This window comes from Cherax quadricarinatus, chromosome 41 (assembly GCF_038502225.1).
Source record: "Cherax quadricarinatus isolate ZL_2023a chromosome 41, ASM3850222v1, whole genome shotgun sequence".
NCBI lineage: Eukaryota > Metazoa > Arthropoda > Malacostraca > Decapoda > Parastacidae > Cherax > Cherax quadricarinatus.
In genome coordinates this window covers 6,147,739-6,168,387 of record NC_091332.1, presented here as the reverse complement: position 1 = coordinate 6,168,387, position 20,649 = coordinate 6,147,739, and the positions used below count along the sequence as shown (strand labels likewise).

Genomic DNA, 20,649 nt, shown 5'->3' with positions numbered 1-20,649 from the left:
GGTTCGAGTCAGGGAGAGACAGAGAGGGACAAGAGATTCTTACCGCATCAGGGCACCCTCTCTTGAGGGGTAAACCTTTGAAATGCTGTTGTTGCTGCTTGCAAACCTACTTAGGATTCTTTTCTTCCTTTATCTTAGCCTCTAGACACCTTCCTGTTTGATCGAGTTCTTAGTGATAGCTTCCATATACATCAGTGATGAACACTCTTGTCTGCTTCCTAGGCCCTATGCCCCCTCCCACGCCATAAAGCTAACATTACCACTGAATAAGTCATCATAAGGCCAGAGGTGCCATTAAATGAGTCATCATAGGGCCAGAGGTGCCACTGCACGAGTTATCATAGGATCAGTCGTGCCAACGAAAGAATCATAGGGTCACTTTGTCGCCAGTACAACGAAGAGCTGACAGCCTTTAGAGCTGTGACTGCATTTAACCCCAGATATGGAGCTAATGTAAGAGTAGTGGGAAGGAATACACATTGTTTACATCAGATAACTAGCTAACTATGCCGGAAGGATTATGGGGTCAGATTGGACAGAATTTATGTTAAAAAGTCTGTGAGGGTGAGTTCTGTACGCACCGTGGCAGCTTTTTCAGATCATCAGGCAGTACTGAGGTAGAGTGAGATTCTTTTCTCTATTTGCTCTTATATCAGAAAGTTTGGAGGAATTGAAAAAATACAGAACAAAGAGATGAGAGTCCTAGGGCGTCCATGTGCCACTAAAATGTTAAACATGTAGAAATAACTTAATATCCCAAGCACCAGAGATCGAGTTACTAAAAATACGTGTCCTCACTGGTGTTAATATGATCAGGCAAATCTATCCAAACCGCTGCACAGAACACCTTTACAAACCTTTACTACAAGTGAGAACTCCCTCAAATGGCTCATGAATGCTGAATATGACATCAGAATGAATAAGGTATGTATCTGATATCTATGTCAAGTAAAGGTGACTCATCTCCCTGTATCATGGGAAATTACCTCTTGCAAATCTCTAGCGCTCACTTTTCTTCAAAAAACTCAGCTAGATCACAATCAAGGCCTCGTTATAAAGCTAAGTATGGTGCCTTAATTTATATTGATGCTTTAATCGCACAGCATTCTCTTCCACAAATTAAATGTTAATACCTCTGTCCAGTCCACTAACGCAAATTGTAGCGTCGATGAGTAAGATACTGCTAAACCTCGTTATCTTTAATAGAGAGACGCTTTGCCCACACAGCAGGTTTTATCAGCCTAATATAGAGGCATAAGAAGGGATGCATCAACCAGAGCTATAGAAGAGGTGCATGATGCCAGCGTGTGTTGTTGTACAGAACGATGGCTGCTACATAGAAATTGGATCACGTATCAATAATTAGACTTCCAACCTTCAAAATGATCTGTTTATTATACTCCTTGCACTCAAATAATAATAATAATAATAATAATAATAATAATAATAATAATAATAATAATAATAATAATAATCTAATGGCTGTAATTATAACCATACCTTTTAAAGGGATGGACTGGTAAGCCAGTGGAAGGCCTCGGTCAGATGACCAAAAGCTCCAGCTGCTGGTCATCATATGACTACGACCCGCGTTAGGAAACACTTGTCCTGCTTCCTAACAAACTTTACCTAACCTTGCCCTCAAATGTGTCCATGTACCTAAAGTTGGCTACCTCAATTTTTAACGATTCAGTATCATCGATAAATCCACTTAACTCCATGAGTATCAATTATAACATGCTCGTGTCGGAACCCAGACAAGCATGAAATAATTAACGCTGAAGGATTAAGAGTACACCTTTAGTTAGTTTAGTTTAATATGTTTATTATGCACGCCATACCCATCCTGTGGGGGGTAGTCAGAAGATTACAGAGGTATGTAATGGCTCCAGGGACTGGGACCCCAAAGTTAGATCTGGTCACAATCATGGCAAGTTACAAAGGCAATAAATCATCTACACGTCTATACATGGTTACAAACATGAACAAATTACAAAGTAATGAGTCATTCACACGTCCACACCTGGTCACAACTGTAACGAGTTATAAGGACAAATATTAAGTGGGTCACACACTCACACGAGCGAGCGCACATACACACACACACACACACACACGCACGCACGCACACACACACGTGGTAATGCTTTATTTACAGTGAGCAAAGTCAGGGTATTTTTCCAGAATGGTTTGTAATTTACCACTGTGGATAAAATACTTTGCCATTTCTTGAACATTTCTGAGTGAATTGTCTCTGAATTCATTAATTTTATCGCACTCCAGTACATAATGACGCAGGGTGTGAGGCACTCCAGTACATACTGAAGCAGGGTGTAACGCACTCCAGTACATAATGACACAGGGTGTGACGCACTCCAGTACATAATGACGCAGGATGTGACGCACTCCAGCACATAATGACACAGGATGTGACGCACTCCAGTACATAATGACGCAGGGTGTGACAATAGTCCATCTGGCAAAGTTTACATGTCGTTTGGTCTACATCTGGTGGTGGTGATTTAACCTGCCAAAGATACTTGTAACCCAGCCGGAGCCGGGCGGTAGTGACATCCAAGAGTCACTTGTTCTATCTAGGCTGGAATATTGCTGCACTCTAACAGCACCTTTCAAGGCAGGTGAAATTGCCGACCTAGAAAATGTACAGAGAACTTTCACGGCGCGCATAACGGAGATAAAACACCTCAATTACTGGGAGCGCTTGAGGTTTCTAAACCTGTATTCCCTGGAACGCAGGAGGGAGAGATACATGATTATATACACCTGGAAAATCCTAGAGGGACTAGTACCGAACTTGCACACGAAAATCACTCACTACGAAAGCAAAAGACTTGGCAGACGATGCACCATCCCCCCAATGAAAAGCAGGGGTGTCACTAGCACGTTAAGAGACCATACAATAAGTGTCAGGGGACCGAGACTGTTCAACTGCCTCCCAGCACACATAAGGGGGATTACCAACAGACCCCTGGCAGTCTTCAAGCTGGCACTGGACAAGCACCTAAAGTCAGTTCCTGATCAGCCGGGCTGTGGCTCGTACGTTGGTTTGCGTGCAGCCAGCAGCAACAGCCTGGTTGATCAGGCGCTGATCCACCAGGAGGCCTGGTCACAGACCGGGCCGCGGGGGCGTTGACCCCCGAAACTCTCTCCAGGTAAACTCCAGGTAATAGACATGTGGCTCCTCCTGCATGATAGAATGATGATAGATGGACTGACTGGTGTCTTAAGTCAGTAAAGTTGAGTAAAGTTCTTTTCGTATTATTGTTCTCAAACTGATAACCGACAACCCAAGACTGTGCTCTACTCCCTCTTTGAAAGAGTATAACACAGGCAATTCATCAGTTCTATCATGCATCTGAAGATCAATGTGAGATAGAATGCACAGTATGTGCACTCTGATTCCACTGTCCACAATCTTACCATACCTGTGTCTGGCTTCTGATACAAGCGTGCCACAATTTATACTTAATGTTTGCAATCGTGTCATTACGATTTTGTGAGTCAAGCTTAGATACATGGACGCATTTGAGTGCTAGGAGTATGGTAAACAGTTCTGTTTGAAGGGTAGAGGCCCAGTTATTGATGCGTGCTCCAATTTCTTTATGAGAGCCATCACTCTGTATGACAACAACAGCACTACCAGCTGCACCAGTGGATTGGTGAACATCACCATCAACGTAAATAATTTGTGAAAGCGTGTACTGTGTGACTAAGTTATCAATACAGCTTAAGGCATCCTGTTTGACTCCAAGGCGAAGCTTTGGTTGTGATTTAAGAAGAATTTTGGAGGGAAATGGAGGAATGGTAGTTTGGAATGGGGTAATATCCCATGCACCTTTTTGTCGATTCTCACACTGGCCATCAAATGCATAATAGAACTGATGGACTGGCACATGCACATGACTTCAAGGAAGAAACGGATAACAGCTTTGGGCTGTCAACTAGTAGTCTGAGGAAAATAATAGATGTTAGTAGGTTAAGAGATTTGCTTATACAATTCCTCGGCCGGTATTCGACTTGCGTCGTGTCAGCAGAGGTGGAACACGTCATCACTGCTATATGAAGCCAATTTGAGATTATATTTGTACAGATTAACTAGTATTTTGAAAATATGGACTATAACTAGATTTCTTTTTGAGTCCTAACAGTGTTAAGAGATATTTCTAGAGTTTAGGCTGCTTCTGATAATATAACTGAGTCGATTCTTGTTTTCTTCTTTACATTAGTGGCCAATGTAAGGGAAACTAAATCAATTAGGGCTGATGAAAGCCAATCTTGTACTTTTGCAGACTCTTTGATGTGACTGAACCAGCAGTTCCACTTTCAGGCCTAAGTGAACCACGAGTCAATATCTGGCCCAGACCTCCACCAGAGCCAATGTTGATAATGGCTACGACTGCTGGAATTTACTCAGCATCATCATTAATCTTCTTCACCCACTTTCATCCAGCAAAGGACTCCTTTTTATGTCCTTCCAGCAATTAATCAACTTTATTACCTCACTTTCGTCCAGCAAAGGACTGATTTTCATGTCCTTTTGCCCCAAATGCTCTGCAAACTAAGGGATTTTCTGCATATACACCTAAATGTCACCCACCTCCGTACGAACATTCCATCATGCTGAAATAAGGAATCTTTAATCTTAATCTTCTATGACAGAGTTCATTAGACGAAGCATATTATGAAAGGTGGTCGTAATGAATGGTAATGGTAATCATAATTCGTGAATTTTGCTGAGTGAGCTGAGTGCACTAGCACTCAGCTCACACTCAGCAGTAGCACTAGCACTCAGCACACACTCAGCGCTAACACTCAGCACTAGCACTCAGCTCACACTCAACGCTAACACTCAGCACTAACACTCAGCTCACACTCAGTGCTAACACTCAGCACTAGCACTCAGCTCACACTCAGCGCTAACACTCAGCACTAGCACTCAGCTCACGCTCAGCGCTAACACTCAGCACTAGCACTCACCTCACACTCAACACTGGCACTCAGCTCACACTCAGCGCTAGCACTCAGCTCACGCTCAGCACTAGCACTCAGCTCACAATCAGCGCTAGCACTCAGCTCATACTCAGCGCTAGCATTCAGCTCACAAACTGAGGTCCGGGGATCGATCCCCATTGCGGGTGGAAATATTAGAACGTGTTTCCTTAAGACACTTGTCTATGTTCACCCATCAGTAAAATGGGTACCTGGGTGTTAGTCGACTGGTGTGGGTCGCATCCTGGGACAAAACTGACTTAATTTGCCCTAAATGCTCAGCATAACAAGGGGCTTTCTATATAGTAGTATGTCAATGATGTCAGCTAGGCCTGTATACCTTGTACATGTACTTGAAGATATAAAGATTATTATTATTATTATTATTATTATTATTATTATTATTATTATTATTATTATTATTATTATTAAATATAAATAAGGGAGAGCCTAGAAAGTAAATAGACTTATTAGTAAAGAGTGGTGAGGTATTGGAAAAAAAGGTAGACGTATTGCCCATACCTATCCTGTGGGCAGTAGTCAAAAGATTACAGGGGGACCCATTATGTATATCTGTAATCTTTTGACTACCGCCCACAGGATGGGTATGGGGTACATAATAAAGATAAAGTATTGACTAGATGAAGTGAATATTTTTGAGCTGGCAAAGAGGATAACAGGGAGGCGGTGATTTCTTGCATGTGTCAGGAAGGAATTTAATCTGTTGGGAAGAAAATGCCCGAAGAGAGTATGAAGGAAGTGGATGAGGCAGTGGGCAGGCTGAAAGAGGGTAAAGCAGATAATGTTTACTGGCTTTGCGAGGCTGCCATAAAATCACTACAATTTTCTGGCGAGTCACAATATTGCTGTACCTTCAGAAGGACCACCCGTTTTCCTTATGACAGGAGAAATATTCATCCTCCGAAGAGGCAGTTCATGAAGCGACCGATGGCGTTACGAATCGCGTTATCATACTACTGGAGAAAACTGTTTTCTTAGATCCCAAGAACTGTTCGTCTTTAACCAGTGTGCCGGGAGCTCCCACAACACTGGAGTTTACCTGGAGAGAGTTCCGGGGGTCAACGCCCCCGCGGCCCAGTCTGTGACCAGGCCTCCTGGTGGATCAGAGCCTGGTCAACCAGGCTGTTACTGCTGGCTGCACGCAAACCAACGTACGAGCCACAGCCCGGCTGGTCAGGAACCGACTTTAGGTGCTTGCCCAGTGCCAGCTTGAAGACTGCCAGGGGTCTGTTGGTAATTCCCCTTATGTATGCTGGGAGGCAGTTGAACAGTCTCGGGCCCCTGACACTTATTGTATGGTCTCTTAACGTGCTAGTGACACCCTTGCTTTTCACTGGGGGGATGTTGCATTGTCTGCTAAGTCTTTTGCTTTCGTAGTGAGTGATTTTCGTGTGCAAGTTCGGTACTAGTCCCTCTAGGATTTTCCAGTTGTATATAATCATGTGTCTCTCCCGCCTGCATTCCAGGGAATACGGGTTCAGGAACCTCAAGCGCTCCCAGTAATTGAGGTGTTTTATCTCCGTTATGCGCGCAGTGAAGGTTCTCTGTACATTTTCTAGGTCAGCAATTTCACCTGCCTTGAAAGGTGCTGTTAGTGTGCAGCAATATTCCACGTAAGCAAACACTATGACATATTTATTAGAAAACGTTTCGGTCCTGGGACCTTGATCACTTCTAACTGATCAAGGTCCCAGGACCGAAACGTTTTCTAATAAATATGTTATAGTGTTTGCTTACGTGTCTTTCTAAACCAACTTGTCGGTATTTATTACCAAGGTTTATACCAGCAATATTCCAGCCTAGATAGAACAAGTGACCTGAAGAGTGTCATCATGGGCTTGGCCTCCCTAGTTTTGAAGGTTCTCATTATCCATCCTGTCATTTTTCTAGCAGATGCGATTGATACAATGTTATGGTCCTTGAAGGTGAGATCCTCCGACATGATCACTCCCAGGTCTTTGACGTTGGTGTTTCGCTCTATTTTGTGGCCAGAATTTGTTTTGTACTCTGATGAAAATTTAATTTCCTCGTGTTTACCATATCTGAGTAATTGAAATTTCTCATCGTTGAACTTCATATTGTTTTCTGCAGCCCACTGAAAGATTCGGTTGATGTCCGCCTGGAGCCTTGCAGTGTCTGCAATGGAAGACACTGTCATGCAGACTCGGGTGTCATCTGCAAAGGAAGACACGGTGCTGTGGCTGACATCCTTGTCTATGTCGGATATGAGGATGAGGAAAAAGATGGGAGCGAGTACTGTGCCTTGTGGAACAGAGCTTTTCACCGTAGCTGCCTCGGACTTTACTCTGTTGACGACTACTCTCTGTGTTCTGTTAGTGAGGAAATTATAGATCCATCGACCGACTTTTCCTGTTATTCCTTTAGCACGCATTTTGTGCGCTATTACGCCATGGTCACACTTGTCGAAGGCTTTTGCAAAGTCTGTATATATTACATCTGCATTCTTTTTATCTTCTAGTGCATTTAGGACCTTGTCGTAGTGATCCAATAGTTGAGACAGACAGGAGGGACCTGTTCTAAACCCATGTTGCCCTGGGTTGTGTAACTGATGGGTTTCTAGATGGGTGGTGATCTTGCTTCTTAGGACCCTTTCAAAGATTTTTATGATATGGAATGTTAGTGCTATCGGTCTGTAGTTCTTTGCTGTTGCTTTACTGCCCCCTTTGTAGAGTGAGGCTATGTCTGTTGTTTTTAGTAACTGTGGGACGACCCCCGTGTCCATGCTCCTTCTCCATAGGATGGAAAAGGCTCGTGATAGGGGCTTCTTGCAGTTCTTGATGAACACGGAGTTCCATGAGTCTGGCCCTGGGGCAGAGTGCATGGGCATGTCATTTATCGCCTGTTCGAAGTCATTTGGCGTCAGGATAACATCGGATAGGCTTGTGTTAACCAAATTTTGTGGCTCTCTCATAAAAAATTCATTTTGATCTTCGACTCTCAGTCTGGTTAGCGGCTTGGTAAAAACTGAGTCATATTTGGACTTGAGTAGCTCACTCATTTCCTTGCTGTCATCTGTGTAGGACCCATCTTGTTTAAGTAGACTTTTACACTGAATGAGTAAAACACGTTTAAAACAGTTTGGTATCTTTACTGACGGCACGTTTCGCCTGCGCCTGCTTAGCAGGTCTTTTCAGTAGAAATACAGAGACAGCAGAAGTCGTGGGTATCTAGATATAGGGTAATCAGTCCCTCTCTGGAGATGTTTGAGGTGGTAAGTCCCTCAGCCTTAATAAGGCTGAGGGACTGATCACCTCATTTCTATAGCTTCACGATTTCTGATGTTTCCTCTGTATTTCGACTGAAGAAGCCTGCTAAGCAGGCAAAATGTACCGTCGATAAAGGTACCAAACTGCTGAACATGTGTTTTATACATGTGTTTTATTCATATGTTTTATTGATCTCCAATACAATGTTGTACACGCAGCTAGCTAAGAAGCCCACTCAAACTTCGTTTCTTACGATTCACTTGCCATGGGTTAAAACCCTACCCGTTCCTTGGTTTCCTTTCTACCACATCTCCTTATCAGACTAAGACGTCCTTTCACTGAACCGCGATTTCTTTGCAAATATGTCTTCAAACCTCCAACATGGACGACGTTCATCATACTGGACAGTCAGGGGCAACTTAGGGTGTATCGGGTGATCATGAAATTGGTCAAGTTTTCCTGACCTCAGCTGACCAAGTTCTCAGTTAGTGTGATTTTGTAAATGGTCTAAGAAGGACCGAAACGTTGTCGTAAGCTCCTCTCTCCTATGAGCGGGTTTTCTGTGTATTGTTCCAGTCACGGTATTGTGCCTTTTTGTTCTTTTTAAATCCTCTGGCTTCATCACGCTCCCGAAGCTGACATACTCGCAAAGATCAACATCCTCAGCTATATCCCTTTTCATATATTCTACCTCCCACTTTAACTTCTTCTACTCATTTATCGTCACCCATGAATCAACAACTAACACCCTCCTGCAGGTGTCTTCAATTTCTACTTGAGTGTCGGCGGCTGAAGCAAACAATGCGTCAACTTCACATCCTCCTATAGGTGTTCAGAGTCCTAACTTTAGTCAACTGACCTTGCCTGCTTTTTTTTCAAGTAGTCCACTTCAGATTTCCTCCACCCCTTCAGTCTCTCAACTTTTACTACTCCGCACTCACGACTTTCATTCCACATTCACAGCACTGATTTTCCTACCAATTCTCTTTCACACTGAACCTCCTACAGGAAGTTCCTCATGCTTGTTTAGTTACCTCTTGTGTGTGTGTGTGTGTGTATGTGTGTGTGTACTCACCTAGTTGTACTCACCTAGTTGAGGTTGCAGAGGTCGAGTCCAAGCTCCTGGCTCCGCCTCTTCACTGGTCGCTACTAGGTCACTCTCTCTGAACCGTGAGCTTTATCATACCTCTGCTTAAAGCTATACCTGGAGTTTACCTGGAGAGAGTTCCGGGGATCAACGCCCCCGCGGCCCGGTCTGTGACCAGGCCTCCTGGTGGAACAGAGCCTGATCAACCAGGCTGTTGCTGCTGGCTGCTGCTGGCTACTGCTGCTGGATCCTGCCTCCACTACATCGCTTCCCAAACTATTCCACTTCCTGACTACTCTGTGGCTGAAGAAATACTTCCTAACATCCCTGTGATTCATCTGTATCTTCAGCTTCCAACTGTGTCCCCTTGTTGCTGTGTCCCATCTCTGGAACATCCTGTCTTTGTCCACCTTGTCAATTCCTCTTAGTATTTTGTATGTCGTTATCATGTCCCCCTATCTCTCCTGTCCTTCAGTGTCGTCAGGTTGATTTCCCTTAACCTCTCCTCGTAGGACATACCCCTTAGCTCTGGGACTAGTCTTGTTGCAAACCTTTGCACTTTCTCTAGTTTCTTTACTTGCTTGGCTAGGTGTGGGTTCCAAACTGGTGCCGCATACTCCAATGTGGGCCTAACGTACACGGTGTACAGGGTCCTGAACGATTCTTTATTAAGATGTCGGGATGCTGTTCTGAGGTTCGCTAGGCGCCCATATGCTGCAGCAGTTATTTGGTTGATGTGCGCTTTAGGAGATGTGCCTGGTGTTATACTCACCCCAAGATCTTTTTCCTTGAGTGATGTTTGTAGTCTCTGGCCCCCTAGACTGTACTCCGTCTGCGGCTTTCTTTGCCCTTCCCCAATCTTCATGACTTTGCACTTGGTGGGGTTGAACTCCAGGAGCCAATTGCTGGACCAGGTCTGCAGCCTGTCCAGATCCCTTTGTAGTTCTGCCTGGTCTTCGATCGAATGAATTCTTCTCATCAGCTTCACGTCATCTGTAAACAGGGACACTTCAGAGTCTATTCCTTCCGTCATGTCGTTCACAAATACCAGAAACAGCACTGGTCCTAGGACTGACCCCTGTGGGACTCCGCTGGTCACAGGTGCCCACTTTGACACCTCGCCACTTACCATGAGTCCCTGCTGTCTTCCTGACAAGTATTCCCTGATCCATTGTAGTGACGCCAAATGACTTCGAACAGGCGATAAATGACATGCCCATGCACTCTGCCCCAGGGCCAGACTCATGGAACTCCGTGTTCATCAAGAACTGCAAGAAGCCCCTATCACGAGCCTTTACCATCCTATGGAGAGGGAGCATGGACACGGGGGTCGTCCCACAGTTACTAAAAACAACAGACATAGCCCCACTCCACAAAGGGGGCAGTAAAGCAACAGCAAAGAACTACAGACCGATAGCACTAACATCCCATATCATAAAAATCTTTGAAAGAGTCCTAAGAAGCAAGACCACCACCCATCTAGAAACCCATCAGTTACACAACCCAGGGCAACATGGGTTTAGAACAGGTCGCTCCTGTCTGTCTCAACTATTGGATCACTACGACAAGGTCCTAGATGCACTAGAAGACAAGAAGAATGCAGATGTAATATATACAGACTTTGCAAAAGCCTTCGACAAGTGTGACCATGGCGTAATAGCGCACAAAATGCGTGCTAAAGGAATAACAGGAAAAGTCGGTCGATGGATCTATAATTTCCTCACTAACAGAACACAGAGAGTAGTAGTCAACAGAGTAAAGTCCGAGGCAGCTACGGTGAAAAGCTCTGTTCCACAAGGCACAGTACTCCCTCCCATCTTGTTCCTCATCCTCATATCTGACATAGACAAGGATGTCAGCCACAGCACCGTGTCTTCCTTTGCAGATGACATCCGAATCTGCATGACAGTGTCTTCCATTGCAGACACTGCAAGGCTCCAGGCAGACATCAACCAAATCTTTCAGTGGGCTGCAGAAAACAATATGAAGTTCAACGATGAGAAATTTCAATTACTCAGAGACTGTTCAACTGCCTCCCAGCATACATAACGGGGATTACCAACAGACCCCTGTCGGTCTTCAAGCTGGCACTGGACAAGCACCTAAAGTCGGTTCCTGATCAGCCGGGCTGTGGCTCGTACGTAGGTTTGCGTGCAGCCAGCAGTAACAGCCTGGTTGATCAGGCTCTGATTCATCAGGAGGCCTGGTCACAGACCGGGCCGCGGGGGCGTTGACCCCCGGAACTCTCTCCAGGTAAACTCCAGGTGCCTTCCCTGTTATCCTTGCTTGGTCCTCCAGTTTTTGTACTAATCTCTTGTGTGGAACTGTGTCAAACACCTTCTTGCAGTCCAAGAAAATGTAATCCACCCACCCCTCTCTCTCGTCTTACTGCTGTCACCATGCCGTAGAACTCCAGTAGGTTCGTGACACAGGATTTCCCGTCCCTGAAACGATGTTGGCTGCTGTTGATGAGATCATTCCTTTCTAGGTGTTCCACCACTCTTCTCCTGGTAATCTTCTCCATGACTTTGCATACTATACATGTCAGTGACACTGGTCTGTAGTTTAGTGCTTCATGTCGGTCTCCTTTTTTAAAGATTGGGACTACATTTGCTGTCTTCCATGCCTCAGGCAACCTCCCTGTTTCGATAGATGTATTGAATATTGTTGTTAGGGGTACACATAGTGCCTCTGTTCCCTCTCTCAGGATCCATGGAGAGATGTTATCCGGCCCCATTGCCTTTGAGGTATCTAGCTCACTCAGAAGCCTCTTCACTTCTTCCTCGGTTGTGTGTACTGTGTCCAGCACTTGGTTGTGTACCCCACCTCTCCGTCTTGCTGGAGCCCCTTCTGTCTCCTCTGTGAACACTTCTTTGAATCTCTTGTTGAGTTCCTCACATACTTCACGGTCATTTCTTGTTGTCTCTCCTCCTTTCTTCCTTAGCCTGATTACCTGGTCCTTGACTGTTGTTTTCCTCCTGATGTGGCTGTATAATAACTTCGGGTCAGATTTGGCTTTCGCTGCTGTGTCGTTTTCATATTGTCGTTGGGCCTCCCTTCTCCTCTGTGCATATTCATTTCTGGCTCTACGACTGCTCTCCTTATGGTGTGTGTGTGTGTGACCCAATTAATATTTGCAGTAATGACTTATTACAGTTGTGACCAGGTGTGGACGTGTGAATGGTTCATTACTTTGTAATTTGTTCATGATTGTAACCATGTATAGACGTGTAGATGGTTCATTACCTTTGTAACTTGTCATGATTGTGACCAGATCTACTTGGAGTTCATTACCTTTGTAACTTGTTCAGCTATCAAAACTTTGGTGCCTAGTTCGTGGACCCATTATGTACCTCTGTAATCTTTTGACTACCGCCCACAGGATGGGTATGGGGTGCATAATAAAGATAGTTAACTAACATTCACAGCTTCCACTCCACATTCACACCTTCCACCACTCCACACTGACAACTTCCATTCCATATTTACAACTTCGATTCCACATTCACAGCTTCATCTCCTCCACATTCAAAACTTCCACCTCTCCACACTCACCTTCCATTCCACATTCACACCTTCCACCACTCCACACTCACAACTTCCATTCCATATTTACAACTTCGATTCCACATTCACAGCTTCAACTCCTCCACACTCAAAACTTACACCTCTCCACACTCACCTTCCACTCCACATTCACACCTTCCACCACTCCACACTCACAACTTCCATTCCATATTTACAACTTCGATTCCACATTCACAGCTTCAACTCCTCCACACTCAAAACTTACACCTCTCCACACTCACCTTCCACTCCACATTCACACCTTCCACCACTCCACACTCAACTTCCATTCCATATTTACAACTTCGATTCCACATTCACAGCTTCTACTCCTCCACACTCACACCTTCCACTCCACACATCTCATACTCATCCTGTAAGTAGCAAGTTTATTGTGCATCTCATGGCCATCCTAAGCATATCTTGTTTACTGTGCACTCCATGTTCATCCTGTGTACTCAGATTATTTCAAACATCCTCATCCTGTGCGACCAGTTCATTTCTCATCCCAACCCTATCCTATAAGCTGTAACGCAAAAAAAAAGAGAGTACATAAAAATACAATAAGCCTTTACCCTACTCCGATAGACATATCTACTTTCGTCTTGAAAAACTATAGTCGTTTCGTATATTAGTCTCATATACAAATTCTCACCTGACCTCTCCTTTATAAATATCAGATCGTATTGACGTGTGAATACAGTTGTTGCTGTGGCCTCGTCCAGCGTCACATATATCAGGATAACCACACAAGGCCATGTATCCAGTTTTGATGGGAACTGAAAAATAAATTACCTGTAGTGACGAATGGTCCACATGGGTTTAGTGCTTTCTGTGAATATATACATGAAGATGAATTTGAATGATATTGATAATGATAATGATGATAATAATAATAATAATCATGCTTGCATGATGGGAAGCATGCTAGGTGAGCATGCAACTCCAACCTTGAAAAATGTCACGCATGCAGGCAATATATTCATAATAAAGGACATTACACAGCAAAGCTGATCCTAACCTACTTGATTTTAACAATATTTACATACATCTGAGGAGAGATAATTCAAATGCAATATATTCCTGTAAAAGATAATTGAATAAAAATTTAGCGGAACAATATCGATCTACAGAATCGTAAATACGGTGTCATATTATTATCAGTATAGTTACAGGGCAATGAGATTTGATCCGGGGAAGGGGATGGTAGCTCAATTACTCAGACTGAGATCTCTTCCCGGCGTCAAATAATATATAAATAGCGTCTGAAAATATCTAACCAAGACAGAACTCTCAGTAATGGATTAAAGTTGGAAAATTATTATAATCATGGAGGAGCGCTAAATGCGTAGGGATTATACAGCGCCTGGGGGGGATGGAAGGTACTCAGGCTCAATTCAGGGAACTGAAATTTAGATTCAGAAAGGATATATGAAAGAAATGGTTTGGCAATAGAGTTGTACATGAGTGGGACAAACCCACTTTGGGTAGCTTTATATATATAGGTTGGAAGGGTATATGACGGGGGTGTAGGTGTGAGTTTGACCTTCCTAGCAAGGGGTAGTAGGCCTACTGCATTGTTCCTTCATTTTTGTGAATACTGGAACAAAACACCCCATCCTTGAAGGGAATAAATTGCCATAAAAATGATCAGCGACAATGTATATAATGTACTTTAAAAATGGGTTCAATTAGTGTAAATGAATAATAAATAACAGTTTGATCAATACCAAGCTTAGCTACTAGGTAGAAGTCGGTAATAATGTATGGTTTGCTGTGTACAATATTAAGTGGGGTTTGCAATAGCTGTTTTTTGTGCAACTTGTTATTTTTTTTTTGGGGGGGGGGGTTAGGTTACATTTGGTTATAATAATAATTATCTTTATTCTACAAGTACATGATCCAACTTATACAGTCCTAGCTGACATCAGTGATGTATTATTTAGAAAGCCCCTTGTTATGCACAGCATTTCGTGCAAATTAGGTTAACTTCATCCCCAGGATGCGACCCACACCAGTCGGCTAACACACAGGTACCTATTTTACTACTAGGTGAGCATGGACAGTAGGCCCCTTAAGAAAACACGTCCTAATGTTTCAACCCGTACCGGGGATCGAACCACAGACCTCAGTGTGTGAGCTGAGTGCACTACCAACCGAACTAGGTTTGGGAAGGTAGGATTGTAACCCAGCCCAATTATAAACCCAACCCAATCCACCCTAAATTAACTTTACCTAATAAATACATGTTCCACAGTGGTACTCCCATCACTGATGCAGGAACTGCTGTGCTAAGATACCAGTCATGTCATAAACAAATTCACATGAATTATACTTGGGAAACATTGTGAACCTTACTGCTGCTTTTATTCCTTTTACCAAGAATATTATTGGAATGACATATTACAATTTTAGCACTGATTGGTCGGCCTTCATTACACCATGTGCAATTTTCCTCTCGTGAAAGTACTTATGTGACTAATATCTCTCAAAATAAAGATTTGCACAGGAAATAAATATTATTGCCTGGGTTTGGATACCTCCTATGTACTACGATAAATAACAAGTAAATGACCGAAGTCCACCTAGTAACTAAACTCAACATTAGCCAACCCATTGGAGTCATACGGCGCTGAGGGAATGGGAAGTAATTAGGTCTGATCAGAGGACAGGGCTGCTCCAGTTCCTCGGATCAAGAGCCCTTGCTTAGCCTCAAAGCCTCAGTTTGTTATTATTCACCTTGAAAGGAAACAACCTTGAACTATACACTGGGAAAACTGCGGTTAACGAGCCTCTATGAGCGAGCAACGCTACAACTCGTTTACTAATATAATAAGTTTCTCGTCTCCAGTTAAGAGAGGACTCCATTCTTAGAAACTCCCTAAGTAGCGATAAGAAAGAGATTAGCTATTATTTACCGGAATTAAACATCAGATTGCTTTGTTGTTTGAAGTAACGGTGTTTGTTATTGTTTACCTAAACTGTTCAAGCCAGGTGTAAATACACCCCTATGTAACTCATTTAGCTCATATATCCCATCAAAATGTGTAGACACACGTATATTAACAACTTGCGAGTGTCACGCGAATACAAATGGCCACTTTCAAGTCTGTGAAATGTTAAAAATAACATGTTAAATTACATCTCCGAATGCGATATTAATCCTCCAACATAAAAACAGTTCGGTGTAGCGGTCACAGGCGTAGGAGTTTAGCCAGCATTAGCATATTCTCGAGGATATTTGAGGCCAGAAATACGCATAATGACAGATAACACGTTTTTATTGGTAAATAAACAGGTATGAGTTGTAGAAAGGAACCATCACTCCGGCTCATGTCACTCGGGCCAGAGCGCAAATACGTACAACAACAAAGCCAAACAAACTCACTTTCCAGCCATATGCTTGCCATTTATAGCTCCCCGACACTTGTCAAATTTCTCTGGATGATTAAAAGGGCCTAATGGCACAGAGGAAGGGTAATATGTGGGCATTTAAGGGCTTGTTGATCATTGTCGTACGCATTCGACATTTGGCCTGAATGTCCGTGACGTCACGATAACTAGTGGAAAAAGTGAAGATGGCTGCCTTGGATGACAGCCTTACAAATTTTGAAGGACAAAAATGGTCCTTATGGGCCGAAAGGCTCGGCATGAATAGTCCAGCAAGTAAGTGCGATAGTTTAGATTGCTTGTCAACTGACTGTGATAGCCGTGAAGGCGCTGGGGACCTCAAATTTTGAGATGGAAAGTGAGGGTTCGCACGTGAAATCTGTGAAAATACGGCGATTGTTGTCCCAATTTTAATGTTATTATTCGTTCTAGGTGACTCAGAAGACGAGGAAAATGCTAAATCTAGGCGAGAATCAACGACAACTCGTCTTAAAAAAGAAGGTAAGAGTATGTCAGCTGTGTAGAGCGTAGGAAAAATAAAAATTTGATGGGTGGCGAGGAGCGAAGCCTGGTCGCTGGACCGCTCGTAAACAACACTAGCACAACCTGACCTCCTAGGTCTAGTCTAGGCCTACCCTAGGCCTACCCTACCCGTCCACGGATGTACCTTGAAGCCCACTAGAGGCTCAGCATCCAATGAATCGAACTTATCCCCTCTTCTTTTGGATTGAGCCTGTTTCCTTCCATTCCCTTGGCGCTGTGTGCCGTACGGGTTTAGAATCGTCTAATGATTATAATAATGATATTTGGCCTGCCCTGGGGCTAGCATGCCCCTCCTGCCTCCCCACATACCACATTCACACACATCTTGTCTCATCTGTCACTGAAACACACGGGAAACAAGTCACATTGACTTTTTTGTGGGGGCTAGCCTAGGTTAAGTCTACATAAAGCATTTTTTTTTTTTAATGGGCGAACAACTTGTGTGTGCCCTCAACACCATTGTAGAAAAAGATATTTACATAAAGGCTAAATAAAAACTTGCTTATGATTTCTATTACTTCCAAAGTCTTAATTTTCGCCTAAATATTACCAAATTATTTTTTACATGTAACCTGCAACCAGATATTTTGCATTTTTTTTTTTCACCTTGTACTCAGTTTGCAAGGTTTACTGGCTCCACAGTCATGTACCTTATTTCCCAGGCACTATATGACCCCTTTGGGTTTAGTGCTTTCCCTTATTAAAATATAGTATTAAATAGTTTTGGTGTGCTCAAAATGCTGTGTGTATTATTTGGCCTCTTGCAAAAGTCACCATCAGTTCTATGTATTTTGAGATTTATTATGATTATAATTACCAGTGTAATAATTACGATAATTAATGTAATCATGATTATCATTGTAATCATTATGATAATCATTATTGTAATCATCATTAGTGTAATTATGATTATGATTATTATCATTATCATTAGTGTTATTAGTAACAGTAGAGATTACTGCATCTGGGCATTGATTATTTCATATAATATTTGGTAAGATGCAAACTCTATCTGAAGTATTGTGTCTGCACAATGATCCTCTTTGTCACTTGTTCCCTCTAGGCTGGAATATTGTTGTACACTAACAGCCTCTTTTAAGGTGGGTGAAATTGCACATCTAGAGACTGTACAGATCACCTTCACTGCACATAAAAGCTAATTGAAACCTCTAAATTACTTGGAATGTTTAAAAGTCCTTTGACTTGGAATGGGAGAATGATGCATCATAATTTACACCTGGAAAATCATAGAGGGATTGGTTCCAAATCTGCACACATGCATACACATAACTCCCCATGAAAGCAAGAAAAAGGCTTGGCAGATGATGCAAAATACCCTCAATGAAAAAGCAGGGGAGCCATCCATACACTTACAGACAACACAATAATTATAAGGGGCCAATGACTGTTCAGCAACTTCCCGTCATCCATTAGGGGGATTACCAATAGACCCCTCACTGTCTTCAAGGGGGAACTGGATAAGTTCTCAAAATCAGTTCCTGATCAGCCATGCGGGGGTTTGAACATTGAACTGCATGTGACTAGCAATAACAGCCTGGTTGATCAGGACTTAATCCACCAGGAGGCCTGGTCAAGGAATGGGTTGCAGGGACATTGACCCTCGAAACACATACCAAGTAGATAGGCAGGTGCAACAGTTACTAATATGCTTCCTGTCACTACTTGTTACTAGCATGTGTTCAAACTGAACAATAACAGTGTCAAAGTAGTTATGTGGTATTACATTACATTCTTAGTATCTTGTACAAAAGCCATTGTTGCAGTATTCATTTTAATTGATATTATGATGATGGAAAGGTAATGTTGACTGAAACCTAGAAGAATGCTTGTACTTAGACATGTATAATTATTTGTTAAATAGAATTAGAAATTTGAAAGTACGTGAAAGTTTAGATTTAACTTTAGCCTATTGCAATGATGAGATCATAGGTTGAGTTGGCTTGTTTATTATCTACAGTATCTTTATATACAAGTATTTTCTAAATATAGGGTAGTGATTGCATGTGACCGCCAAATAATTTTAATGTAGCTGTCTAATTTTTAATGCTTAGTTAATTTTTTAACTGTTACTGGCAGGCACCTTGAAAAATCTGTATTTTTTATAAATAATTATTTTAAAGTATTACAGTGTAGCAGAAATTATGTATACACACTATAACTCCAAATTATTTATTCTGTATTTTCTTTCAAGTTATATTTAGTGTTTCTTATTTTTGCAATATTTGCATGTGTTTTTTGCCTGAACATGTTTAACTTAGGTATCTGATTAGATAATACCACTTAATTTGCAAATCTTTCATTAGAGTCTGAGTATTAAACATCTACAATAGTGTTTACTTTCTCTTCGCCTAAAACTGCACATGCCCTCCTTGGTGACCAAAATGTGAATGAGAGCATCGGCCAGCTGTGGCCTGCTGAACCCATAGAATTTTTACTGGATGTTATTTTGGGGCTTCGGATCAGGTACTCTCATCTACTGGAAAAATATGCCATTTTCAGAATGTGCAAATGAAAATTAAATAGTAATTCTACGTGATGAAAGGTTTACTACGGGACAGCAGATCTACATAAAAAAATAGAATTATGGGTAAATAATAGTACTGTATCAAATTTTGTACAGGTACTACTGTACCAACAGTGCCACGATCATAAGTGCAAAGAAAATGATAGGATGGATAATGAGAACGTTCAAAACGAGAGATGCCAAGCCAATGATGATCCTTTTCAAATCACTTGTTCTCTATAGGCTGGAATACTGCTGTACATTAACATCTCCATTCAAAGCAAGTGAAATCTCAGATCTAGAGAGTGTACAGAGATCCTTTATTGCACGTATAAGTTCTGTCAAGCACCTTAACTACTGGGAACGCTTGGAAGCACTTGACTTGTACTCGTTGGAACGCAGGAGAGAGAGATATATCATAATCTACACTTGGAAAATCCTGGTAGGAATGGTCCCGAATCTGCACACAGAAATCACTCCCTACGAAAGTAAAAGACTGGGCAGGCGATGCAAAATACCCCCAATTAAAAATAGGAGCGCCATTGGTACACTAAGAGAAAACACCATAAGTGTCCGGGGCCCAAGACTGTTCAACAGCCTCCCATCAAGCATTAGGGGAATTACCAATAAACCCCTGGCTGCCTTCAGGAGAGAGCTGGACAGATGCCTAAAGTCAGTGCTGGATCAGCCGGGCTGTGGCTCGTATGTTGGACTGCGTGCGGCCAGCAGTAACAACCTGGTTGATCAGGCCCTGATCCACCGGGAGGCCTGGTCATGGACTGGGCCACGGGGGCGTTGATCCCTGGAATAACCTCCAGGTAATCCAGGTAGTATTTGTATGTTAAATATTAAGGTGATGTTATCCACCAGACTTGAGTTATGATATTGCACATATGATTAATAAAGACTTCCTTATTGTTGAAGTACAGTGCCTGCACTCTAAAGTAGGGTGTTGGGATATCTGCTGTTTAGAGTGACATCTAAGCTGTCGTATATGTGTGTGTCTTTGGCAAGACAGTGATAGTATGAATGATGGTGAAGGTGTTTTTTTTTTTTTATCACCTTGCCTTGGTGGGAGATGGCCGGTGTGTTAAAAAAAAAAAAAGAATAATTTACACATTTTTATATTATAAGAAAGAATTAGTGATAAGCTAGTGGTGAATAGTACTGGGCAGATTGAAACGTATTGACAAGTGTGTGTATTCTTGGTGCCAGTGGACCACTCTGGGTCGCATCCAGGGCAATGCTGAAATTCTTGTATAAGGAAAAATCAAGGGTAA

General features: G+C 42.6%; 1 protein-coding gene across 2 annotated transcripts in view; it reads left to right on the top strand.

Annotated features, from left to right (window-relative positions):
* The first annotated feature begins 15,576 nt into the window (after positions 1 to 15,576).
* LOC128695965 (mucin-2) overlaps positions 15,577 to 20,649 on the top strand; it is a 68,454-nt gene continuing 63,381 nt past the window's right edge. Inside the window, exons 1-2 of one of the 2 annotated variants that reach the window (XM_053786950.2) lie at positions 15,577 to 16,578; positions 16,735 to 16,803. In XM_053786950.2, coding sequence (XP_053642925.2) covers positions 16,491 to 16,578; positions 16,735 to 16,803 — 157 coding nt within the window. In that variant the 5' untranslated portion in view covers positions 15,577 to 16,490. The remainder of the gene's footprint in view (positions 16,579 to 16,734; positions 16,804 to 20,649) is intronic. The other variant, XM_070092924.1, reaches the window with a different exon arrangement.